Source organism: Syzygium oleosum, unplaced genomic scaffold (genome assembly GCF_021117445.2).
Source record: "Syzygium oleosum isolate NSW1041296 unplaced genomic scaffold, Sole_v2.1 Sole_v2.49, whole genome shotgun sequence".
Taxonomy (NCBI): domain Eukaryota; kingdom Viridiplantae; phylum Streptophyta; class Magnoliopsida; order Myrtales; family Myrtaceae; genus Syzygium; species Syzygium oleosum.
The window spans coordinates 1,629,045-1,656,304 of record NW_026607533.1 but is presented as its reverse complement, the minus strand read 5'-3'; the positions used below and the strand labels follow the sequence as shown (position 1 = coordinate 1,656,304).

At 41.0% G+C, this 27,260-nt stretch overlaps 3 protein-coding genes across 3 annotated transcripts in view; all 3 read left to right on the top strand.

Annotated features, from left to right (window-relative positions):
- Window positions 1–412: 412 nt before the first annotated feature.
- The window catches only part of LOC115665483 (rust resistance kinase Lr10-like), a 51,704-nt gene continuing 24,856 nt past the window's right edge, over window positions 413–27,260 (top strand). Inside the window, exon 1 of the mRNA XM_056307038.1 lies at window positions 413–1,785. Coding sequence (XP_056163013.1) covers window positions 1,041–1,785 — 745 coding nt within the window. The 5' untranslated portion in view covers window positions 413–1,040. The remainder of the gene's footprint in view (window positions 1,786–27,260) is intronic.
- On the top strand, window positions 2,142–3,565 carry LOC115667078 (rust resistance kinase Lr10-like). Its single transcript, XM_030588702.2, has 2 exons — window positions 2,142–2,206; window positions 2,337–3,565. Exons 1-2 carry the CDS (start codon window positions 2,179–2,181, stop codon window positions 3,506–3,508), a joined length of 1,200 nt encoding a protein of 399 aa, XP_030444562.2. The 5' UTR covers window positions 2,142–2,178; the 3' UTR covers window positions 3,509–3,565.
- Window positions 15,358–16,284, top strand: LOC130136749 (uncharacterized). The gene is made up of 3 exons (XM_056307048.1): window positions 15,358–15,545; window positions 15,893–15,958; window positions 16,060–16,284. The coding sequence occupies exons 1-3, from the start codon at window positions 15,371–15,373 to the stop codon at window positions 16,224–16,226; spliced, it is 408 nt and encodes a 135-aa protein (XP_056163023.1). The 5' UTR covers window positions 15,358–15,370; the 3' UTR covers window positions 16,227–16,284.

The window sequence follows — 27,260 nt, the reverse complement described above, 5'->3', positions numbered from 1 at the left end:
CAGATGAGTATAATTATTCATTGATAAGGCCTTTAAGTTTACGAACTGTGAAGGAGTGTTAAGATCATGGGTGTATGTTGCTAAGAATAGAAAAAAAAAATAGAGAAGAGATTGACCAATGCATATCATTTATTTAATAACACTCAAAGTTCAGTAGGGAATCCTTAAATCATACTTAATCCAATTTAGTTTGTGTACATTTTCAAGAAAAATATGTGATCTTAACATGTGCAATTCACGTGACATTGTATTGGGTATTACGAAAAGGCATAAATCATGTCACATATGATAATACAATTTTAAAATTAGAAAAGTTGGGTTTTGTAATAAAAAAGAATGAACATGGGCAAATTTGTTATTTCAGTACGATTTTCTAACATCTTCAAGATGACAAAACAAAATATTTCCAAACCAAATGCATCACGCGAGTCTTCGGCTAGAAGTACACGCCAAGTTCACAATGCGTGATAATGTGTTAAATTTTGCTGAAGATTGTACGAATATAGACTTTACTTATTATTTAGTACACAAGATTTAATGAATATTTTTCTGTGTTTAGCATTTTGCAATTTTTCCCACTTCGTCTCGTAGTTGAATTCCGATCTTCTAATCTATGCTCCCCTTACCAACTCCAATCTACTTGGCGGCTTGGCCGAGGTTCATTTTGAGCTTGCTGCGAAGCTGCGTCGGGGTGGCCCGGGCCTGCTCAAGGTCGATAGATCTTTAGATTTGTCGCGGTGCATAAAGTCTTCCTTTGTGCTTGTCTCGTACGTCGACCGGCTATGACTTTTCAGCAGACCGTTCCCACACTTTTGCTTCTCTCATACGTCCCATTTTGTGGTCGCTACACCCCAAATCACTCACCTCCACACAATTAGTATGTAGTCGGAGATTTTTCCTTCTCTCATCATCATTATTTGAAAAAACGAAGCAGAGCCACGGGAAGGATTCCTCTCATCTTTATCTATCGTTCTTTTACTTCTCAACTCTAAACACTAGATTTGCTTGACTCCTTCGTGCTCTCTTCTATTGCATAAACTATGTACAAGAATCAACTCCTCCTCCTCCTCCTTTTTCTACATCGATCTTTTAGCATCGCCATCGAAAAAAATCGGTGCACCATCTCTTGTGGCGAGGTCACAAACATAAGCTGCCCGTTTCGGCTGAGGGGCGACCCCAAGAGCTGCGGCGACCACAAATATGAGCTAGCATGTGTAAATAACCGCACTGTTTTGGATTTGTACTCGGGCCAGTACTACGTACGGCACATTGACTATACCAACTTCACCATTAGGATCGCCGATGTCGGGCTGCAAAAGGGCAATTGCTCGTCTCTTCCTCTCCGCTCTTTGTCGTGCCCCGACTTCTGGTACAAACTGGATTGGTGGTATGAATGTGGGCAATACACGTACAAGGGTCTAAAGTTATCCAAGACTGTGGCGATCATGGATTGCACTAAGGTTGTTGATTCTCGATTTAACATCGAGGCTTCCTCATGCCTTGATGGGATCAAATTTTTAAATTCCTCTAGTACGAGAAGGCGAGTATATGCCATGGTCGATGTGAATGTCTCGTATGTGGAAACTTCATGCACTGTAGAGCTTATGGCAATGATACCATGGTGGGCTGATGGCAACAATCTTCGTTCCTATGCGCAAATTCATGATCTGATGGTTTATGGGTTTGAGCTTTCCTGGCTTCCAATTGCTTGTAAGATTTATTGCAAACATTATTATGAGTGCGACATCAGCGGCAAGCACCAAATTCCGTGCAGCTTCAAGAAAGGTAAGGACTTTTGAGTGTGTTCATTTCCTTAAAAAAAAAAAAACAAAATATAGTGAGGATATATTTGGTCAAAACTTATGAAATTTCATTTAAACGTGGAATTGAGCTCTAGTCATATGTATATCTTTTCAGAGCCCATGTGATTTGCAAATGCCCATTAAGATCAAGTACGTAGTTAGGTAAATGCTGTTGTGGTATTTCATATTTATAATAGTAAATACATCATTTATTTAATTCGAATTCCGCCAATAAATCTTAGTAGATTCAACCGATATACTCATTGCTTGAATTTGGTCTAAATAAGCGTCTTCTAGATAACTTCAGCTTTCTCTTGTCGCATGTTCTATCTCTTTTGTGGGAGAAGTCGATTGCCTCTTTGAAATCGTCCAGGCTATGGCGATAATCTCGGTCTATGGCATCGGTAACATTACTACAATCTTCTCATCGTGAAATTAATTTAATGTTTCTAAATAAAAACATTTAACATGCCCACAAATTGGTTATTAGAATTATAACGCACCCACAATTTTCTTGCTTCCCCAAAATTACAGTGCTGTTCATGGTTGTGAAATGCATCTTGGGAGCCCCATGCGTGATGATATTGCTAATACGCAAATGGAGGAGAAGACACTTAGCAATGGATCAAAATGTTGAAGAATTTTTGCAATCTAACAATAACTTCTTGCCGATAAGGTACTCTTACTCCGATATTAAGAAAATCACGGGTCATCTTAAAGACAAGCTAGGTGAGGGAGGGTACGGTTCTGTGTTCAAAGGAAGACTCCGGAGCGGCCGTGAGGTGGCGGTGAAGATTTTGAAGAAAGGGAAAGCAAACGGGCAGGACTTCATCAGCGAAGTGGCTACCATCGGAAGAATTTATCATGTTAATGTGGTTGGACTCATTGGTTTTTGCTTCGATGGCTCGAAACAAGCTCTTGTTTACGATTTCATGCACAATGGGTCTTTGGATAAGCACATTTTTTCACGAGGACAAGGTATTTCTCTCGATTGCAAGGAAGTGTACAAGATTGCTTTCGGAGTGGCTAGAGGGATTGAGTATCTTCATCGAGGATGTGACATGCAAATTCTACACTTTGATATAAAGCCTCACAACATTCTTCTCGATGAGAATTTCAACCCAAAAATTTCTGACTTTGGGCTAGCCAAATTGTATCCCACAAACTACAACACCGTATCTATGACTGCCGCGAGAGGTACTTTTGGATACATGGCTCCAGAGTTGGTCTATAGGAACCTCGGAGGTGTCTCTTACAAAGCCGATGTCTACAGTTTTGGCAAATTGCTGATGGAAATGGCCAGTGGGAGGAAGAATTGGGACGAAGTTGTAGAGTGTTCCGGTCATACTTACTTTCCTTTATGGGCTCATGACCAACTTAGTGCAGGATTGGACATCCCAGTGGAACAAGTTAGCGAGGAGGATAGAAAATTAGTAAAGAAGATGATAATAGTTGCTCTTTGGTGCATACAATTGAATCCTAGCGAACGCCCTTCGATGCACAAAGTCTTGGAAATGTTGGAAAGAGAAGCATATGACCTACAAATACCTCCCAAGCCACTGTTTTATCCAACAGAAATGTCGACAAGGGATGATGGAACTTGGACTGACGAAGGCAATGATACTATGTTCATTTCATCAACTAGTGCAATAACTTGTGAAGATTCTCATCTTCAGTATGCTAGTACTAGTACTGCACAAGTATAGAGACATATTATTACCATTTGATCCCGTGACATACGTGGCAAATAGAAACGTTGTATTGGTAAAGTTTTATGTGTAGCCGGCCTTTCATGGCTATCTTCGGATTGTAAGGCTATCTTCGGATTGTCTATATTTATGACTTTGTTTGTGGATATTATTACGTATGTTTCTTTAGCATTATCACATTAAAGATGACATTAGTTATTCGAATCCATTAGAAAACCTAGTGAGGACTTTCAGCATATGTTACGAGGAGTTGAGTTATCCCGCACATCATGTGGCTTCACGGCATTCCTACGGTCTTTACGAATGATATTGAAAATGACAGATGGAGAGAGATGATAAACAACCACTTCAGTTTAAAGTAGACCTGTCAAAATGGATCTTAAATCCATTTATCAACCCAGAATTGTTGAAATGGGTCATGTATGGGCCATCTCAAATGTGAAGGGTCTAGTCATAATGGGTTCTAAAATGAAAAGTACAAAACATATCAGTTTAAATGGGTAATGTTATGAATCTATTTCCAACTCACTTAAAAAAATGGCTCAATGACTCAAGGCAGCCCATTTAACTGCTTGACGTACAAGATCTCTGACCCAACCCACCTCAACCTGCAAGCCCAATGACTCTCTCTGCTCTCTCTCCAGTCCCACGCCGTCCACCTGCAAGATCTCGCTAAGGATCGCGTAGGACATGCCGCCCCTCGTTGATCTCCTGCGTGAGCGCGTTGTCCCCTCACGTGCGGCGGCAAGGAATCTGATGGGTAAGTACGACTGCACAAGATCAGGCGGTTACTGGGGCGGGGCACGTTTGTGAAGGCGTTCGTTGACGAGGGGCGGGGCATGGTGATCAAGGTGGTGAGCAAGCGGAAGGTGGTGAAGGGGAGATAGCGGCACATGTCAAGCGGGAGATCGCCATCATGCACCGGCTACACCACCCGCGCATCGTGCACCAATTCAAGGTGCTAGTGCCGTGGACGAAGATCTACATCGTCATGGTGTTCCCAAAAGGCGGCGAGCTCTTTGCCAAGTTCGCCGAGGGGCGGATTAGCGTGGACCTCTGCTGTCGCCACTTCCAGCAACTCGTCTCCGCTGTCAGCTACCGCCACTCCCGCGGTGTCTTTTACCGCGAACTCAAACCGGAGAACCTCCTCTTGGACGAGAATTGGAGCCTATGCGTCTCCGATTTCAGGCTCAGCGCCGTCTTGGACCAGGCCCTTGCTGACTGCGTCCTCCACACCCTCTGCTGCAAAGAAAAATCAACGATTAACTAAGTAGTGACCCGTGGTTTAAGAAAGAAAAATCAATAGCTTTTTGCAGATTTCTTTAATTTTTCGTTTATTTATTTTTTTAAGATATATTGGGCTTTTTTCTTTGCTTTTAAGGTGGGTTATGTTAGTGTTCAAAAAAAAAAGGCGGGTTACGTGGATATTTCTGGATTGGGTTAGGGTTCAATTAGACATGGACCATCTAAATTATTTAGCAAATAAATAGATCAATTAGGTTAAAGGGGTGAATTGAATTGACCCCATTTGTGATCTACCTGAACCCAACTCAACTCACATATGTCCCACCTCTAGTTTAAAGGAGGTGGAGTGCAAGACAATTACCCACACATTAGAATAAAGAATCCTCAAAATCATACTTTTAATCACATTTGAATTGTTACATCTTCATGAAAATGTGTGATCTTAACAAGTGCAACGCACATGGACTGCACCGAAACGTGTAAAAGGCATAAATCACATTCTCATTCTCATTCCGATTCTTATTTATCGTTCCCAGCCGTGATCTTATCAAGATTTCTCCTCTTAGATTCCATCTCCACACCCTTTTTTTGTGCAATAGTTTTTCGAATCGCAGTCCAAATCAACACTTGCGTGAGAGAACAAGACCAAGACTAAGATGAAAACTCAATTTGTTTCGCGGAAAATGAATGATTTGGAATACATTTTCCTTAAAATGATCGTTTGTATTATTTATAAAAATAAATAAACGAAAAATATTTTCATCGTTTACAAAAATGTATAAACATAAATTGTTATCGGTAATAAAAATATTTTCCATTGACTAATTATTTCAATCGATACAAGTAATCATTTTAAGAAAAATGTTTTCCCAATCATTTATTTTCCACGAAATAAACGGAGCCAAAGAGAAAGAAGAAGGCAATGAGTGGCGAAGGCGAATTGAAGACTGCGGCACTTGCGCGGTGGGGACGCTGGTGGAGCCACGGCCCCATCCCGCGAACCAGCACGCTGCCACATGGTTCTCCAGCTAGGCTAGCCCCGTGAGCGGCTCAGCCCCTCGCTTCGTCAACCTCAACCAAAAGTGGCGGTGAGAACCCGCACGTCCACGTCTGGTTGATGATTAGGCTTTTAAGAATTGCGTTGATGAGGCCAACGCTTTGTAGGTGTTTGGCCAGTCCGATGAACAGGATATGCGACGCGTTGAACCGGTGTGGGATGAGGTTTGAAGATGCTACGCGAAAAGCAAAGGCGCTCGCGGACAATGTCTGGCATCACCGTGAGTTTTCTCTTCATTTTTTCTTGACAAACATGTCTGTGTAAACAGAGAGAAACATTCCGGATTTATTCGTGGATACATATTTGATTGGTGATTGCTTGCTTAGGCGTGTCAATGGTTCGGTTCTGTTCAGATTTTCAAAAAATCCAAACCGAACCGAACCGTTAAGATGTGTGTATATTTTGATCTGGACCGAGTTCCAAACTGAATATGACTCGAACCGAAAATCCGGTTCGGATCGGTTCGGCTCAGATCGGATTTCGATTTTCTCTCTTTATTATTTTGGCGAGGGGGATGAAATGGGTTTGTCCTTCGACCCCTTCCCTTCGTCCCCCATTGACGGAACCATAGAGGCGTCGAGCAATCTTCTCCAAAGTCCTAACCACCCACCACCGCAGACAGATCCCGACCCATCACCTCCGCCACGCCACTCCTGCTGCCACCGCCACCACCAACAACGGAGGCCTCCTCTCTTTCGGCCACCCACAACACACTGAAACTCAACGCTACATAGCACCACCTCGCGGCCGCCTGCCGCACAGGACCTCGGCGTGTCGTCGTCTCCTTCGATTTGGTGAAGACGCCTCCAGATCTGGAGACTCGATGGGCCAGGGAGGCGTCGAGTATCCAGATCTGGATGCTCGATGGGTCATGGAGGCTCTGTTCCTGAGTTCACACCCAAGCTTTCCCCAAAAGCTGCTTCGGAATCTCGAAAACTTGACATGGTTTCATGCACTTCTTTGCATAGAGAGACAGAGACGGAGAGATTGTTCTTTAAAATACTGAACAAGTTGGTGGTTTTGTTGCAAGAGCCCTTCCTTGCTCCATCTGGAGGCAACTCTGCTTCTGCGTTCTCTCTCTGTTCCATTTGTTAAATTAGAGAAGTAAAAGTCCCGCTTCCACAACTTGATACTCGGAAACAAAAGCCAATGGAAAAGGAAGAGGCGAGACGGAGCCATTATGGAAGAGAGAAAATGGCTAATAACTGATGGGAGGGAAGAGAGAGCATCGAGAAGAGGAATCACAGAGAGAAGTAGTAATGCAATTTTGCAGCTTTGCTCTGAGGAGAGAGAGGAATTAATGAAGGTGGCTCTATTAAGAGACAAAAAGCTCGGTCGGAGATGAGGACGAAGAGAGAGACGGACACTCATAATAAAAAACCGAATTCATATTGGTTACCTGAACCGAGCCAATCCAATCCGAATTGAATCTGCCAAAAAACAGTTTATTTTCCCGTAACCCGAACCGAAATAAAACCGAACCGAAAAATTCAAAATTTTCGGTTTGGTTCGGCTCGATTTCAGTTTCGGTTCGGGTTTCGGTTCGGTTCTTGACACCCGTGCTTGCATATATTTCTTGTCTGTTTCCGCAATATAAGATAGCGCATGATAACCATTCTGGTTCTGTCCAGAACTAGTTTTTTGTTCCCAGAAACAGTTTTGGAACAGAAACCCGTTTGGTAATGCAATATCATTTTTCTATTTCTGGGAGAACTTTTTGTTCCATAACCGATTCTGAACCAGAAATCAGAATAAAAAAAAAAGTAAGTTTTCTATTTCTAGACCAAAAATGAGAATTATTTCTGAGAGAACTTTTTCTTCAAAACACATGTTCATCTGGAAGTCACGATCTTTGAGGTGGGAAAAAAAAATCAAAAAATCAAAATTTTCAAAACTTCACAGAATGGTTTAGAATTTGTGGCTACCCACTTTGAGCGAAATTTAAATTATTTTAGGTGCCGAAAAAAATAAAATAAAAAATTTCAAAATTTCAAAATTTCAAAATTTCGCAAAATGGCTTAGAATACCTATGGACACCCACTTTGAGCGAAATTTAATTTTTTTTAGATGCCAAAAAAAATAAAAAATAATCAAAAAATCTAAAATTTAAAAACTTCACAGAATGTCTTAGAATACCTGTGGCCACCCAATTTGAGCGAAATTTAATTTTTTTTAGGTGCCAAAAAAACTTTAAAAAAGCAAAAAATAAAAATTTCAAAACTTCACAGAATGGCTTAGAATACCTGTGGCCATCCACTTTGAGAGAAATTTTAATTTTTTTATGTGTCGAAAAAAATAAAAAAATAAAAAATTTCAAAACTTCACAAAATGGCTTAGAATACCTCTGGCCACCTACTTTGAGCGAAATTTAATTTTTTTGATGCCAAAAAAAATAAAAATAAGCAAAAAAGTAAAAATTTCAAAACTTAATAGAATGGCTTAAAATACCTGTGGCCACCCACTTTGAGCGAAATTTTATTGTTTTTAGGTGCCGAAAACAATAAAAAAAAGCAAAAAATAAAAAATTTCAAAACTTCACAGAATGGCTTAGAATACATGTGGCCATCCACTTTGAGAGAAATTTAAATTTTTTTATGTGCCGAAAAAAATAAAAAAATAAAAAATTTCAAAACTTCACAGAATTGCTTAGAATACCTGTGGCCACCTACTTTGAGCGAAATTTAATTTTTTTTAGGTGCCGAAAAAAAATAAAAATAAGCAAAAAAGCAAAAATTTCAAAACTTCACAGAATGGCTTAAAATACTTGTGGCCACCCACTATGAGCGAAATTTTATTTTTTTTAGGTGCTGAAAAAAATAAAAAAAAAGCAAAAAATAAAAAATTTCAAAACTTCATAGAATGGCTTAGAATAGTTGTGGCCATCCACTTTGAGAGAAATTTAAATTTTTTTATGTCCCGAAAAAAATAAAAAAATAAAAAATTTCAAAACTTCACAGAATAGCTTAGAATACCTGTGGCCACCTATTTTGAGCGAAATTTAATTTTTTTGATGCCAAAAAAAATAAAAATAAGCAAAAAAGTAAAAATTTCAAAACTTCACAGAATGGCTTAAAATACCTGTGGCCACCCACTTTGAGCGAAATTTTATTTTTTTTAGGTGCCGAAAACAATAAAAAAAAGCAAAAAATAAAAAATTTCAAAACTTCACAGAATGGCTTAGAATACATGTGGCCATCCACTTTGAGCGAAATTTAAATTTTTTTAGGTGCCGAAAAAAATAAAAAAATAAAAAAATTCAAAACTTCACAGAATTGCTTAGAATACCCGTGGCCACCCACTTTGAGCGAAATTTTATTTTTTTTAGGTTCCGGAAAAAAATAAAAATAAGCAAAAAAGTAAAAATTTTAAAACTTCACAGAATGGCTTAAAATACTTGTGGCCACCCACTATGAGAGAAATTTTATTTTTTTTAGGTGCTGAAAAAAATAAAAAAAAAAGGAAAAAATAAAAAATTTCAAAACTTCACAGAATGGCTTAGAATACATGTGGCCATCCACTTTGAGTGAAATTTGATTTTCTTTAGGTGCGGAAAAAAAATTTAAAAATCAAAAAAATCAAAAATACCATTTGGGCACCTAAAAAAAATTAAATTTCGCTCAAAGTGGGTGGCTAGAGGCATTTTAAGTCATTCTGTGAAGTTTTGAAATTTTTGACTTTTAATGTTTTTATTTTTTTTTCGGCACCTAAAAATATTTAAATTTCGCTCAAAGTGGGTGGCCACAGATATTCTAAGTCATTGTGAAGTTTTGAAAATTTTAATTTTTTGCTTTTTTTTCACCTCCAAAAATTAAAATTTCACTCAAAGTGGGTGGCCACAGGTATTCTAAGCCATTCTGTGAAGTTTTGAAATTTTTGAGTTTTTGAATTTTTTTGGGCACATTAAAAAATTTAAATTTCACTCAAAGTGGGTGGCCACATGTATTCTAAACTATTCTGTGAAGTTTTGAAATTTTTGATTTTTTGATTTTTTTGGGCACCTAAAAAAATTTAAATTTCACTAAAAGTGGGTGGCCACTGGTCTTTTAAGTCATTCTATGAAGTTTTGAAATTTTTGATTTTTTGATTTTTTTTGAAAAAATTCAACAAATTTCCTATTTTCCAGAAATCTGAATTTTTTTTATTTTTTGGAAATTGTGATGAATTTTTCTAGAATTTTTCAATTTTTTTGGATTTTTTGAATTTTTTGAGATTTTTAGGAATTTTTTGGATTTTCTAATTATTTTTATTCCATTTCTAAAAAAATGGATTTTTGTTCCTGGAAATAGAATTTTGTGTTGTTTATCAAACGGGTTTTTGTTTTAGGAAATAGAAATTTTGTGTTGTTATCAAACGGATTTCTGTTCCAGAAATAAAATTTTTTTGTCGTTATCAAACGGGTTTCTTTTCTCAGAAACTCATCCTGGAACCAGAAATAGAAAAATCTATTTCTGTTTCAGGAACTCATTCTGGAACAGAATGGTTATCATGCGCGCCCTAAGCGAACACTCTTGAACGCTCTTCATTGACATTGTTTGGGAATCAGTTCAAATGATCAGTCATCGGCTTCTTTTGTAGTCACCACCTAGGAACTAACATACATGGCTTCACAATCTGTGTATTCAATCCGCCAATTATTTATCTAAGGGGAGCCTCAACTTTGATGTGCAGTGCTGTCTTCCGTGGTTGTTCTTTTGGCAATTTATGTCACAGTTCGTGTATATAACAAATTGCCAAATGGATAACATAGCATAGTCTCGCACCAGACTACTAAAACAGACTACAAAACGAATCCAGACCACTCTCCCTTCATTTCTAACTTGCCGCCACAAATTTCTTTAAGCCAAAGAGGGTTAACACACAAGGGAGAAAGCTCACAGATTTTTTTGTGGACGTTACCATGCATCGACAAAGTGATAACTATATGTTGATGATTGACTATCCCGTTACTCTTTTTTCCCAGATTTTTTTTTAAAATTTTTTTCATTTTATTGCCAGGGAGAAATCTAATTTATGGAATCGGTCCTACACGTAATCGGGACAATTGGATTGAAAGATAACAAGTTTCGACCGTCGGATTATTTTAAGAAGATTGTAACTTATGAACATTTAAGAAAAACTAATGACTATACACGATTGCAGACGTTATTATTTCTTTTCTTGTCATTGCCAATGCTATTGTTGATTAACAAAATTATGACATACGAGGATAATTGTTCATTGATAGGGCCTTTAAGTTTAAGAGCCGTGGAGAAATGTTACGATCATGGAGGTATGTCAGTAAGAATAAAGAAAAAAAGATTTACCAATGCATATCATTTATTTAATAACATTCAAATTTGAATTAAAAAAATCCTCAAATCATACTTTTAATCACATTTGATTTATTACGTTTTCAAGAAACTATGTGATCTTTACATGTGCAACACACATGGACTGTACCGGGACATTTGAAAAGACACAAATCATGTTACATCTTAAAAAAAATTCAAAATTAGAAAAGTTGGGGTTCGTAATTAAAAAACAATAAACATGGGAAAAATTATTATTCTACTAAGATTTTTGGTAACATCTTCAAGATGAAATTAAAAAAGGTATTTTCAAGCCAAATGTATCACGCGAGTCTCCGGCCAGAAGTTAAAGTCAAGTGGGGTCGTGTGTTAAAATCTGCTGAAGGTTACACAAATGTCGATTGTACACATCATTTGGTACACAAGATTCAATAAATATTCTTCATGCATTTAGCATGTTGCTTGTTTTTCTCCCAACCCCTATCCAATGGGCCGACCCTGGCCCAGCCCAGATTCATTCTGAGCTAGCTTTGTCGGGGTGGGCCAGGCCGGGCCGAGCCGAGGTCGATTGCAGTGCATAAATTGGGTCCTTGTGCTTGTGCCTGTGCCGTACGTTCACCGGCTTTTGACTGTTCAGCCGACCATTCCCACACTTTTCCGTCTCGTCCCATCATTGTTGGTTGCTACACCACAAATCACTTACCTCAAACAGAGCAACACAAGTTATTCCTCTCATCTTTATCTTTCCTTCTTTTGCATCTCAACACTAAAACACTCGACTTGCTTGCTGAATTCGTGCTCTCTGCTATTGCATAACTGATGCTCAAAGATCGACTCTTTGTTATATATTTTCTTCTTCTACTACTCCTACATTGGTCTTTTAGCATTGCCGTCAAATATAATTAATGCACCACCTCTTGCGGCGAGTTCGCGAATATAAGCTACCCGTTTTGACTTAGAGATGACCCGAAAGTCTGCGACGACCCTAACTATGAGCTACCCTGAATAAAGAACGCACCATTCTCGATTTGTACTCAGCAAGTACTATGTACGGTACATCGACTATACCAACTACACAATTAGAATTGCTAATGTTGGGCTGAGAAAGGGAAATTGCTCATCTCCCCTTTCATGGCCATCATGAGATTGAATGTATTTGTGACTATTTTGATGGATCATAATTGTGATTGTATCATTTTTTCCATTTTCATATTAAATATGTCATTGATTATAATTTGGACTTTTAGATCCGCTAGAAAATCTAGTTATGACTTTCAGCATAGTCTTGCGAGGAGCGTGTCTGGGTTTTGCAGTCTTTGCTTAAAATACTAACTAGCACACTACGCATGACTTCCCGAGACTACGGTGGTCGTTATGTATGCACTTCATGCCAATTGTCGATACGAATAAAAATGACGGATGAAGAGAAATGACAAAATTTAGGAGAGATGATAAACAACAATCTCGTGATTACTTATCTAAGAGGAGCTTCGACTTTGATGTGCGGTGCTATCTTCTGTGGTTATAGCACTGTCCAGCGCCGGCTACTAAAACAGACTAGAGAACGAATCCAAACCTCTCTCCCTTCATTTCTAACTCACTGCCACAAATCTCTTTTAGCCTAAGAGGGAAAAAAACAAAGGCAGAAAAACTCACAGAATTTTTGTGGACGTTAGCAACTTAGCATGTATAGACAAAGTGATAACTATACGTTGATGATTGACTCTCCCATTACTCTTTTCCCAGATTGTTTTGAATTTTTTCCATTTCATTGCCAGTAAAAATCTTTTTTACAGAAAAATTGGTCCTATACGTAATCGGGACTATCGGATCAAAAGATTCAATTTCCGACTGTCGGATTATTTTAAAGGGGATAGTTGCTTACGGACATTTAAGAAAAACTAATGACTATAAGATTGCCAATGTTATTATCTTTTTCTTATCGTTGCCAATGTTATTGTTGAATAAAGAAAATTTCGACATACGGATCATTCGATTTATGTACATCTTCAAGAAGATGTGTTATTGTTGATCATGGAAAATTACAATATGTGAGAATAATTACTCACTCAGAGAGCCTTTAAGTATTTGAACTATGAATGGATGTTACAATCATGGATGTATGTCACTACGAATAAGAACAAAGGTTTATCAATGCATATCATTTATTTAATAACACTCAAAGTTCAATAAAGAATCCTCAAATCATAGTTAAATCACATTTTGTTTGTTACATCTTCAAGAAAATTTGTGATCTTTAACACGTGCGACACACATGAACTGTTCTGGGAACGCATGAAGAGGCATAAATCACGTTGCAGTGCATAACTTGGCCCCTTGTGCTTGTGTCGTCCGTCGACCGGCTTTGACTTTTCAGCCAACCATTCCCACACTATTGCTTCTTTCATACGTCCCTTTTTTTTTGGTCGCTACACCCCAAAGCACTCACTTCCACACAATTAGTTTGTAGTCGGAGATTTTTTCCTTCTCTCCTCATTATTTCAAGAAAAAAACAGAGCCACTAAAATTATTTCTCTCGTATTTATCTATCTTTCTTTTGCATCTCAACACTAGACACTAGATTTGCTTGATTAACTCGTGCTCTATGCTATTGCATAACCGATGCTCATAGATCAACCCCTTGTTCTATTTCTTCTTCTTCTTCTTCTTCTTCTTCTTCTTCTACATTCGTCTTTTAGCATCATTGTCGAAAATAGTTAGTGCACCAGCTCTTGCGGCGAGGTCCCCAACATAAGCAAACCATTTAGGTTGAAAGGCGACCCAAAGGACTGCGACGACCAAAACTATAAACTAGCCTGCATATATAGCCGCATCGCTCTAGATTTGTACTCGGGCCAGTACTATGTACAATACATGGCTCACCGATGTTGGGCTACGAAAGGGTAATTGCTTGTCTCTTCCTCTTCGCTCTTTGTCATGCGGCAATTTCAACTACGATCCGGTTCGATATGTATGCGGGAAAAACATGTACACGGGTCCACAGTTATCCAAGATTGTGGCAATTGTGGATTGTACGAAGTCTGTTGATTCTCGATATTACATTAACGCTTCCTCTTGCCTTGATGGGGTCGAATTTTCAGAATTCTCTAGGACAAGAAGGCAAGTATATGCCGTGGTCGATCCGAAGGTCTCGTGGGTGGAAACTTCTTGCACCATTGAAGGGGAAATTATCAAATCAGTCCTAAACCTATTGTACGGCGGCCAATTCAGTCCTAAACCTTTTAATTTTGCCAATTCAGTCCTAAACCTTTTAAATTCTTGCCAATTGAGTCGTTCCGGTCAATTTTGGCCGGCCGGCGCTGACGTGGCCGCCGGCCGGCGCCGACCGTCCGATCAACGCTGACGTGGCAATTTTTAATTATTTTTTTCAATTTTTTAATCTTTTTTTTCCTTTTCTTCTTTTTTTTTTGCTGTCTCCCCTCTGGCCGGTCCGGCGGCCGGCCAGAGGGGAGGGTTGGCGAGGCCTCTGGCGAAGCTCGCCCCGCCGGCCACCGGCGAGGGCGAGCCTCGCCGGCCCCTGGCTGGGCGAGGCGAGGCGAGGTCGAGCCTCGCCGTCGCCTGGGTCGCAACGGCGAGGTCGAGCCTCACCGTCGCCCGGGTCGCGACGACGGCGAGGTCGAGCCTCGCCTCGCCTCGATCGCGACGGTGAGGCTTGACCTCGCCTCGCCTCGCCGTCACCCTGGGTCCGGCGAGGCTCGACCTCGCCGTTGTGACCCGAGGGCGATGGCGAGGCTCGACCTCGCCGTTGCGACCCGTGCGACGGCGAGGCTCGACCTCGCCCGGGTCGCGACGGCGAGGCGAGGCCGACCTCGCCTCGCCCAGCCAGGGGCCGGCGAGGCTCGCCTCGCCGGTGGCCGCGGGCGAGCTTCGCTAGAGGCCTGCTGGCCCTCCCCTCTGGCCGGCCGCGGCCGTCGGACCGGCCGGGAGGAGAGACAGCGAAAAAAAAAAAAGAAGAAAAAGAAAAAAAAGATTAAAAAATTGAAAAAAATAATTAAAAATTGCCACGTCAGCGTTGACAGGATAGCCGGCGCCGACCGGCGGCCACGTCAGCGTTGACCGGACGGCAGGCGCCGGCCGGCGGCCACGTCAGTGCCGGCCGGCCAAAATTGGCCGGAAGGACTCAATTGGCAAGAATTTAAAAGGTTTAGGACTAAATTGACAAAATTAAAAGGTTTATGACTGAATTGGCCGCCATACAATAGGTTTAGGACTGATTTGACAATTTTCCCCACCATTGAGCATAGCGCAATGATACCATGGTGGGTTGATGGCAATCATCTTCGTTCCTATGCGCAAATTCATGAACAGATGGTTTATGGGTTTGAGCTTTCATGGCGTCAAAAAGCCTGTAAGATGAAGTTCAAAGATTGTTATACGTGCAACATCAACGACAAGCACCAAATTTATTGCCAAGCCAAGAAAGGTAAGGACTTTTGATTCGTTCAATTTTCTCAACAAAAAGATAATTGTGAGACTCCTGTGAAATTTCATCTAAACATGAAATTGAGCTCGGTCATCTATATATCTTTTCACAGCCCATGTGATTTGAAAATGGCCATTAAGATCAAGTAGTTAGTTAAATGCTGTTTTGGTATTTTGTGCGTATATTAATAAATTATTCATTTGTCTATTTATTTAATTTGAATTCAGCCAACAAATCTTAGTGGATGGACCTGATATACTCATGGTTTGATTATGGTCTAATTAAGTATCTTTTTATATTTCTTCAGCTTTCATTTGTCACGTGTTTAACCTCTACATCTCTTGCAGGGAAAATCGACCGTTACCTCTTGTTTATCGTCTGGGTAATTCAAATGCTCTCGGAAAATGGAATCGGTAACATTACTACAACCTTCTCTTTGTGAAATTGATGTAATGTTACTAAATGCAAGCATTTAGCACACCCGCAGTTTTCTTGCGTTTATCCCAACATACAGTGCCATTCGTGGTTGTGAAATTCATCTTGGGAGCCCCATTGGTGACGATGTTGCTCCTACACATATGGAGAAGACACTTAGCAATAAATCAAAACGCTGAAGAATTTTTGCAATCTAACAATAACTTCTTACCTATAAGATACTCTTACTCGGACGGGTGGTCTTAAGGACAGACTAGGTGAGGGAGGGTACGGTTCCATGTTCAAAGGAAGACTCCGGAGCGGCCAGGAGGTGGCAGTGAAGATTCTAAAGAAGGGGAATTCGGATGGGCAGGACTTCATCAGTGAAAGCTACAATCGGAAGAATTCATCATGTTAATGTGGTTGGACTCATTGGTTTTTGCTTTGATGGCTCCAAACAAGCTCTTGTCTATGATTTCACGCGCAATGGGTCTTTGGATAGGCACATCTTTTCACAAGGACAAGGGACTTCTCTTGATTGCAAAGAAGTGTACGAGATTACTCTCGGAGTGGTTAGAGGGATTGAGTATCTTCATTGAGATTGCGACATGCAAATTCTACACTTTGATATTAAACATCACAACATTCTTCTCGATAGGGATTTCACCCCAAAAATTTCTGACTTTGGGCTCGCAAGATTGTATCCCACGGACGACAACACTGTGTCTTTGACTACTGCGAGAGAAACCTTGGTATACATGGCTCCGGAGTTCGTCTACAGGAACCTCGGGGGCATCTCTTACAAAGACGATGTCCACAATGTTAGGAAATTGTTGATGGAAATGGCCAATAGAAGGAAGAATCTAGATGCATAAACAAAGCATTCAAGCCCGATTTACTTTCCTTTATGGGTTCATGACCAACTTTGTGAAGGATTGGATGTTCCAGTGAAAACAAGGTAGAGAGGAGGATAGGAGAATAGTAATGACATGATACTAGTTGCTTTTTGGTGCGTTCAATTGAATCCAAGCGATTGCCCTTCAATGTGCAAAGTTCTGGAAATGCTAGAAGGAGAAGTAGATGATCTACAAATACTCCCAAACCACTTTTTTATCCGGCAGAAATGTCAACAAGGGATGGTGGAACTTGAACTAACAAAGGCAATGATACTATATCCACTTCATCAACTAGTGCAATAACTTATGAAGATTCTCCTCGATTATACTAGTATTAGTATTACACAGGCATAGAGACATATGGAGACCATTTGGTCCCGTGACAATATGTGGCAGATACAAACGGGTGATACAGTTCCCCTTTCATGGCCATCATCAGATGGTATATGTTTATGACTATTATTACGGATCTTATCATATTTGGCATTATCGTATTAAGATGTCATTAATATAATTTGGAATTTTGGATTCAATAGAAAACCTAGTGATGACTTTAATTGTAGTGTTACAAGGAGCAAATTTGGGTTTCGGAGTCTTTGCTTCAGTACCCAACTAGCACACAACCCCCGCTAAGCATGGCTTCACGACAATCCAGTAGTCGCTATGTACACCTCTCTTCGTAGAACATAAATTGTCGCTATGAATAATGCTGAAAAATAAATAGATGGAGAGAGATGATAAACAACTTTGATTTAAAGGAGGGGAAGTGCGAGACATTCACCAATACAACAGCTAGTGGAGACCTTTATTGGCTATTCATTCCATAAAAAATTACTTGAAATATTAAGTTAAAGTGGGAGACATCAAAAGATTATCTCTCCCGTAATAAAAGTAATAGATGAGATTAATTAACTTTTACTAGGTTGCTTAGGGTATTTAGAGGTAAATGTGCACTTGGGAATGATATAAGTTCTTTCTAGATTCATTGTCCAAGGCTATTACGGGTAAATTATGGTCCATAAAATTACAAGTGTGAACGAATTAGGACTCATAAAGTTAAATTACTATCTACAAGTGCCACCGTCCTTACGATTTAAGTTTTTTTTTTAGATTCATTGTCTAAGGCTATTATGGGTAAATTATGGCCCATACAATTACAAGTGTAAACGAGTTACAACTCATAAAGTTAAATTGCTATCTACAATTATCATCGACCTTATGATATAAGTTCTTCTTTTTAGATTCATTTCTAAAGTTATTATAGGTATATTATGGCCACAAGTGTAAACGAGCGACCCATAAAGTTAAATTATTATCTTCAAGTATCACCGACCTTACGATAATTTCAGGTAAATTACGACATGTTCAGGAAAATTACAGCTAAAAATGGGACGGGCCGCATTTTTGCCTACGGACCTAGAAGCGCCATTGTTGATATCTTTCAGATCTACCCAAATGTCCTTTTTGGATGTATTTCCGATTGATACTAGGTGAACTTCACGAGAACTTTAAGGCCGATTCGGTTTTAGTGATAAGGAATCCACTAAGAATTCCTAAGTACTCAAGTTTCACGTAATAATAGTATTTATTTTTAGTTGTTTGCACTGATTTCGAACATTAATTTAGGCTCCGTTCGGTTCAAGGAAAATAAACTAGTCAATGAAAACATTTTCCACCAATGTAAAAGACACCTTCAAAAGTGAGGAAAATATTTTCCTCTTTTCAGAAAGCAGAAAACATTTTCCATATCTTCTTTCACCAAACACATTTTACTTTTATTTTTTAAAATAATTTTTAATTCTTTTTTTCTTTTCTTTTCCTTTTCTTTGTTTTTCATTTTGTTCCTCCTTGGCCGGTTGCTGCCCACGGTGACTGCCCACGGGTGAGGCTCGGCCTCACTCGCCCAAGGCTGGCTAGCTCGAGCGAGGCCGAGACTCGCCTTGTTGACCTCAGCCCTCGGCTCACCCAACGTCGGTGAGCTTGAGCAGCTCGCTGGCCTTGGGCGAGGCCGAGCCTCGCTTGTGACCGGTCGCCGGGAAGAAAGAAAATAAAAAAAAGAGAAAAAAAGAAAAATTAAAAATTATTAAAAAAATTCAAAAATAAAATAATTAAAAATCTATTTAAAAAAATAATATTTTTTTAAAAGGAGTGCAATGAGGATTTTCCATACCAAACGACTAAAAATATTTTCCAGTTCATTTTCATGTTTCAACCGAACACCAGAAAATATTGTTATTTTTCTAAAAAATGGCTTCTAGGAAAATATTTTCCAAAAACGTAATATTTTTCGCGAAATAAACGGAGCTTTAAAATCACATGTCTTTAGTCCTCATGCTTTTGGTCAAACTCTAGGTAATAGCGTCTCTGGTTATGCCCCAAGACTTCTCATGTTTTTGTTCATGGCCTAGGCAGCAGAGTCTCAAACTCTACCTGTAAGGTCCCCGGCTCGGGCGTTGGGGTCCCTAGTTTGAACTGAACACGGCTCATGGTGCTCAACCCTCGAGTATCTATCCTATCCTCGATCCTTGGTGTCCCAAGCTCCGGCACTAGGGTCTCAAGTCTTGCCCTCAGGATCTCAATTTTTTGGGCATTGGGTGTGACATTCCGAATTTCGGCCAATTTTTGGGATTTATAAAACGTGAAATTCCTCGGTGTGTTTATAGTAAAATCTCGCTCGGGAACTGATCACTCCCGGTTATTGTTTTTAAAATTGAGATTTCGCTAGAATCGCATTCGATTGAATTTGGCCGTTATTTAGAGCCCAAACTTTGATGCCGAATTTCTCGGAATTCCGGAACGAATTTAATTGGATGGTGTCGATATTATTGTGGCCAACCTCGATATTGCACGGGATATGTGGAAAGTGAGTTTTTGACCGGGTGCGGATTTGGACTAGTAGACCTCTCTCGCGGTGTGTTTTTATTAATACCCTTTGGCCAAATCCTAAATTATTAATTAGGATTTATCGGGAACCGTTAGATCGTTTTTTAATTCGAATCGTGGCCGTTGAATCGCGATTATTGCGATTTGACTACTCTCTATCTCCTCCCCTCTTTTCCCGCCGGTCCCCCCCTTTTGCGTGTCTGACACCCCCACTCCCTGCTGACCAACCCCCACCTACTCTTCTCTCTCTCTCTTTTCTTTCTTTTCCTTTTTCTTCCCTTTTCTTTCTTCCTTCTCCCCCCCTTCTCCTCCCCCGACGCCGCAGCTTCTGGCTTCTGCTTCCCCTTGTTGTCCAACCGACGCCAACTGCGCCTCGCCGACGACCAGCCCAGCCACCGTCGCCCCGACCGAGCCGCGCCGCCGTCGTCACCACTCCTCCTTTCCCCTGTCCGCGCGCGTAGCAGGCTCACCGCCGCTCCTATCACTGCCCGGCGTTGGCCAGCCACCCAGTCAGCCGTCCTGCTGGTCCCGTCGCCGCGCGTCGTCCACCTCCGTCACTCCCTCGCAGCTGTCTTGGCCGAGCCGTCTGCCGTTGCCCCCCAGCCGCCGGAACAGCCCAGGCTGCGCCGGAGCAGCCCCACCTGGCGGCCGTTTCTTTGTCGCGCCCGTTCGCCGCTCGCCGGAGCATTCCGAGGACACCGCGGACCGCCCTTGTCGCCGCCGTCGTCCTCGCGTCGTCGCCGTCGTTAGCCGAGTAAGTTAACCCCTAATCCCGTGTTTAGGGTGTTAAACTTGCTTAGGGTAGTTTAGATTGAGTTTAATTAAGATTATGTTTAGTTAATTAGAATTAGGTGATAGGTTATCGTTATTTATTCGATAAGCTATGATTATTGCGTGATAAGCTATCGTCGTGTGGTGATAAGTTATCGATTATTTTATTAAATTATTATTTTCGGAATTAATTATTATTTTATTATTTTCGGATTTAAATATTAATATTTTATTATTAAATAATTAATTTCCGAAAATTAAATAGTAGAATTTTGAATGATTTTCAATACCGAATTGTGATGCCAATGTTGGATTTTACCGTATAAATTGGCATTTTTAGCAAATGATTGGAATGATTTTGATTCGAGAAAATATTTCGAATTTTAGAAAATAAATTATTTTCGGATATTATTAAATAATTAATTTCCGAAGTTATTTATTATTATTTCGGAAAAATCTTGAATCTCAAATTATGATTTCCAGCTTGTATGGTGACGATTATGTCGTGAAATGTTGCATTAAATTGATTATATGACTAATTGTTTTGAACGGAAGTTTTCAAGGAAAACTTATGAGATTTTTGGAATTAAACTATTTTTATTGTTATGCCAAGAAATGATAGTAATGCTTTGTGATTGATAAGCGTGTTTGGCATCGAAGCTTGCAAGAATTGATTGAATGTTTGCATGAGTGACCACTTGGTATTATTGTATGACATCGATGAGAGCACTATTCTTGGACGCATGGGCTAATTGAGAAGATAATAATTGGCAGGAATGCTTGTGTGCTCGTGTGGTCACACGTCGAAGCCGTCTCACTGTGTATCGCTTGACGTTGCCCGATTTATCGGATGCCTGGGGATTATCTGGAGTGCCGATACCCCGGATGCCTTGTCGCGGCCCGAGGCCGGACTTGATGCTCCTTACGCGATACCATCTTACTGTGTATCGTTTGATGTTGCCGTATTGGAATGCCGTCATTCTGTGTATCGTTTGACGTAGCCGTGCCCGACGGGGCGGGACGGAACCTGGTTATACCGGTAGACTGCCATCTTGCTGCAGATCGCTTGATGTGTAGTGGCCCCGAGGGGGCGTAATAACTGGGTACGTGTGATTCATAGTGCTTGATTATGAGGTAAAAACTGCTAGGCATGGTATGGGACGTGCCCAAGTGGGTTTTGCCTTATAATCGAGACACGCGCGACTGTGATGCATTAATGCATGGAAAAATCTCTTTAAATGCTTCGACTTTGTGACATGTGCATTTCATCAACGAGTGTCCCAAGGCGGGGTAAGGATGCCTGTGGTTATTTAATGATGTGCTGTTGATGCTGTATTGCCTGGTTAGGGACCCCCGTGCGAGTTGGCCTCCTAAGCGGGGCTTAGGCCGTTAACTTATTGAGACTTTCGTCTCATTTGTTGTTGTTAATCACTTTTCAGGCCCCTAGCATGTTGTTGCACCCAGTTTGGTTCAGGGCGTCTGGAAGCTGGCTTTTTTTGGGATCGACTTGTTAGTGGAGTAGATTAACCCTAGCCTTTACTCTTTTTGCTGGCTTTTTGTGGTAGCACCCGAAGTGGGCTTGTAAGAATGTTCCCAGGGGTTACTAAAGTGAAAATCAAAATAGTGTTATTTGACTGTTGTGTTTTATGTTCCTAGCTATCCCTGTTTATTGTTGTTGTCCGGGGATTGTTGTGATCGTTTCCGCATGCGTAATTAAAAGATAAAATCAAGGGTCGGCGACAAGTCCCGGGACGTCGCATCTCAACGACCATAGCGGGGTGTCGTGCGTCCGTGGGGTTCGGGGCGTGACATCCCCGTCCGAATTGGTATCAGAGCAAGGTCAGCTCGATCCAAGTTTGGTCGAGACCTGGACTGATAAGGTGCGATGGGTTTTGGGATAGTAAGTTAGGAAAACACTATGTGCCTGTGCTTGGTTATTAGATTTCTCGTTTTTCAATGAATTGTTTATGATTTCTAATTCCTTTTTGGAATTGGAAAGCAAGGAGGTTTAGGGATGGGCTGAAACCCGAGATTAAGGATCAATTGGTGCCCCTGAATCTGAAGAATTGTGATGAGTTGTATGAGATGGCACAGTTAATTGAGAGGAACCTGGCTGAGAGGGCAGCCTCGCCTAGATAATGGTTTGTGCCAAACAAGGATAATCATCGGTTTGGGAAGAAACTGATGACAGGGGATAGGTCTCCCAGCCCTCCTAACGAGAAAGGTAGTATGAGGAAATCGGCATACAATCCAAATGGTGTGTGCCGCTTTTATCATAGGAGCCGTGGATCAGCCCCGTGCTTAGTGAAGACGGGAGCTCGCTTCAGATGTAGCCAGCACGGCCACCATGTAAGAGACTGTCCACAACAAGCCGCAGGAGAACATGGACCAGTGCAGCAGGTAGGACAACCTGCAAGGAACGTCCCACCAAACCAGTTGAACCGACCCCAAATACAAGGAAGGGTCTATGCTGTCACGAGGAAGGAGGCGAAAGACTCGCCCGCCATAATTATAGGTATAGTCTCGTTACACAACCATGCTGCTTATGCTTTGTTTGATCCTGGATCTACGCCTTTGTTGTGGCTAAGCAATTTGTGGACTTAGTGGGGTTAAATTTGAAATTACTGAGAGTGGTCTATAGTATTTCTACCCCTTTAAAGGATAGCGTAGTGTCCGCAGTTGGTTGTGCTAGTTGTAAGTTATCTATTGGTGGTCATAAAGACAGCATAGATTTAATTGTTTGGACGATATTTGACCTCGGTGCGATTATTGGGATGGACTGGCTCACCAAGCAATGAGCCACAGTAAATTGTTATCGTAAGACGATTCAATTTGAGCCTATAGGGAGCATTGGATTCGAGTTTGTTGGGAATCGAGGAGGACTATCGATCCCTTTGATTTCGTCACCTAAGGTTACTCGGATGTTGGATGAGGGTTGCCAAGGCTATTTGGCAACTGTAGTTGACACTTTGGCGGAGGAACCAAGGATGCTAGTATTGGTTATTTTGCATCAAGACAATGATGTATTTTAGAGATATTGAGTTTAAATTTTAAACTCTGATGGTGAGTACTGATCTTTTGGATGTTTGGATGTTATCCGCAAAGAAGGTCTTCGAATGAGATGGAGGAGTTTTAATTATCTGTGGAACTAGATGAATTGGCCAAGATATGATTTATAGAAAGTAAGTTATGATTTTGAAAAATAAGTTATGATTGATTGAGTTAGGCTGCGATCTCCTATTGGACAAAGAGAATCTATATCCAAAGTCTTGATGTATCACATGAAGATACTTAGTATGATAAGTAATGACCTTGGAAGTTATAAGCTTGAGTTGTTACATGTGGTGTAAATTCACTTGTGATTTATAGGTTGAAGTGATAGGTATGTTCCTCATAATTGTAGGATCCAACTTGATTTTAACCAGTTTTGTGGAATTAGAGGATAAGGATTGTACCCTCTTTAAAGGAAAATGGATGGATGCTTAAGTTGTGATATTAGAAGTGATAAGTTGAATGATGATTCTCGAGGTTTAGAACTTGGGGAAACATTGAATAGAATATAGGTAAGTTTTTACCTTTGGGAGATTTGAGGAGTTGAAGTTATTCAATTAGGTAATGATCATTAAGTAATAATATTCACGTTAAGTTATGTGGAATTGAGGACAACCTCTTATTTTGATGATTTAGAAGATGATAGTCACTCATGTCTAAGAGTCGATCTTTCAAATAGTGATCTAAGACAAGTTCTTACTCAGGTGGTATCAAACTCCATGGAGACAAATACAGTCAATTGCTTGGGAGATAATGAGTTCGAAACTCGAAGAAGTTGATCTTTTTCTAAGTATTATGATTGGAAGCATTTTAGCCATTGATTTAATATTCGGATTTCGTGAATCTCCAATTGGAGGGAGAGGTATTCTTAGGTTATGTCGTAATTAAGATGATAGAGATCTTGATAGATTCATTTATGGTTTCTGAAAGTTCAGATCATGCTGGATATGAAAAGATGCAATACATTGGAGGTCAGGTAGATTGTTGGTTGGAGCGCAAGCGAATATGCTGGCGGATGTTCTTAGTCGGAAATCTTCAATGACGGTGGCGAATTCGATCAATAGGGAATGGAATTTACTTAAGAAAAATTGAAATTCGGAGTCTAAGCTGATATGAATGAGCTGACGAGTGTGATGGCTGCACTTAGGATTGAACCGGAGATTATGTAAAGGATTAGAATAATGCGGCAATCAAATCTTGAGATTACAAAGGTTTGCAAAGAAGTAGCAGAAGGTAGAAAGATCGGAATTTTCAAGTACCGGATGATGAAATGGTAAGGCTTCATGGACGTCTCCGCGTGCCCAAAGAGGAAGGACTTACGAATGAGATTTTGTCAGAAACGCATAGGAGAAGATATAGTATCCATTTTGGGAGTACGAAAGTGTATCGTAACCTTCAGCAACATTATTGATGAAGTATAATGAAGGTTGATATCGCTAAGCACGTCTCGAAGTGCCTGGCGTGTCAGCAAGTGAAAACCGAATGCCATAAGTCAGCATATATATGATAAAGCCTTTAGAAATTCCCAAATGGAGATGAGAGCTTGTTATTCTGGATTTTGTGCAAGGATTGTCAAGAACGTCAAGTAATCACGATTCTATTTGGGTAATAGTGGATCAATTGCCTAAATTTGCACATTTTCTGGCTGTGTAAGTGGACTATACATTTGAAAAGTATAAAGACTTATATGTTAAATAAATAGTGCGACTGCACGGAGTGCCTTTGACCATTACATCGGATCGAGACCTAAGTTTCACCTCAAATTTTTGGAAGAGTCTCCAAGTGGCTCTAGGAACAAAACTTCAGTACAGTACTGCACTCCACCCACAAACGGATGGACAGTTAGAACAGGTGATTCAAATGTTAGAGGACGTGTTGCGGACATCTATGATTGATTTCAAGGGTAATTGGGATGAGAAGTTACATCTAGTGGAATTCGTTTACAACAACTATTTTCAGAAAAGTATTAACATGACCCCATTTGTGGCCTTATATGGAAGGGCTTATGGAACATTTGTCTATTGGGGCGAGGTAGGAGAACGGAAGTTGACAAGATCGGAGTTGATACCAGTTATAGCTGATACAGTAAGGGTGATACGCGATAGGCTAAGGACTGCCCAAAGTCGCCAGAAAAGTTATGCAGATAGGCGACGTAGACCATTGGAGTTTCAAGTCGGAGATCATGTGTTCCTCAAGGTATCACCAATGCGAGGAACGTCGTGCTTTGGCAAGAAAGGCAAGTTGAGCCCAAGATATGTAGGACCGTTCGAAATCTTGGAGCGAATTGGAACGTTGGCATATCGCCTAGCTTTGCCACCAAAGTTGACTCAAGTACATAATGTATTCCACGTGTCTATGTTAAGGAAGTATGAATCGGATCCGACCTACGTTTTGAATTACGAAGAGATTGACGTGGACGACAGGGTATCGTACGTGGAAAAGCCAATGAGAATTGAGGATCGGAAGGAGCAGGTATTAAGAAACAAGACGATGCCTCTTGTCAAAGTTGTGTGGCAACATCATGGGACCGAGGGAGCCACATGGAAAAGTGAAGAGTTGATGCGACAGTAATACCCCCATTTGTTTGAGTAATTGGGATTGATTGTAAATTTCGAGGACGAAATTTTTGTAAGGCGGGAAGAGTTGTGACATTCCGAATTTCGGCTCATTTTTGGGATTTATAAAACGTGTAATTCGTCAGTGTGTTTATAGTAAAATCTCGCTCGGGAACTGATCACTCCCGGTTATTGTTTTTAAAATTGAGATTTCGCTAGAATCGCATTCGATCGAATTTGGCCGTTATTTAGAGCCCAAACTTTGGTGTCGAATTTCTCGGAATTCCGGAACAAATTTAATTGGACGGTGTCGATATTATTGTGGCTAACCTCGATATTGCACGGGATATGTGGAAAGTGAGTTTTTGACCGGGTGCGGATTTGGACCGGTAGATCTCTTTTGCGGTGTGTTTTTATTAATACCCTTTGGCCAAATCCTAAATTATTAATTAGGATTTATCGAGAATAGTTAGATCGTTTTTTGATTCGAATCGTGGCCGTTGAATCACGATTATTGCGATTTGACTACTCTCTCTCTCTCTCTCCTCTCCTCTTTTCCCGCTGGTCCCCCCCTTTTGCGTGTCTGACACCCCCACTCCCCGCTGACCAACCCCCACCTACTCTTCTCTCTCTCTTTTCTTTCTTTTCCTTTTTCTTCCCTTTTCTTTCTTCCTTCTCCCCCCCTTCTCCTCCCCCGACGCCGCAGCTTCTGGCTTCTGCTTCCCCTTGCTGTCCGACCGACGCCGACTGCGCCTCACCGGTGACCAGCCCAGCCACCGTTGCCCCAACCGAGCCGCGCCGCCGTCGTCACCACTCCTCCTTTCCCCGCATTGGTCCATTTCAAACTCACCGCCGCTCCTATCACTGCCGGCCTAGGCCAGCCACCCGATCGCCCGTCCCCCGTCCCCCGCCGCGTCGTCCACCACCTTGTCGCTCGCATACGCTGCTGTCCAGCCACCTAGGCCGACACCACCGTCACCATTACACGCCCGGGATCAGCCCCCAGCAGCCCCAACCAGCCACCACGGCCGCTTCTTTCTTCGCCGCGCCGGCCGTTCGCCGCTAGCCGAGTATTCGGAGGACACCGCGGACCGTCCTCGTCGCCGCCGTCGTCCTCGCATCGTCGCCGTCGTTAGCCAAGTAAG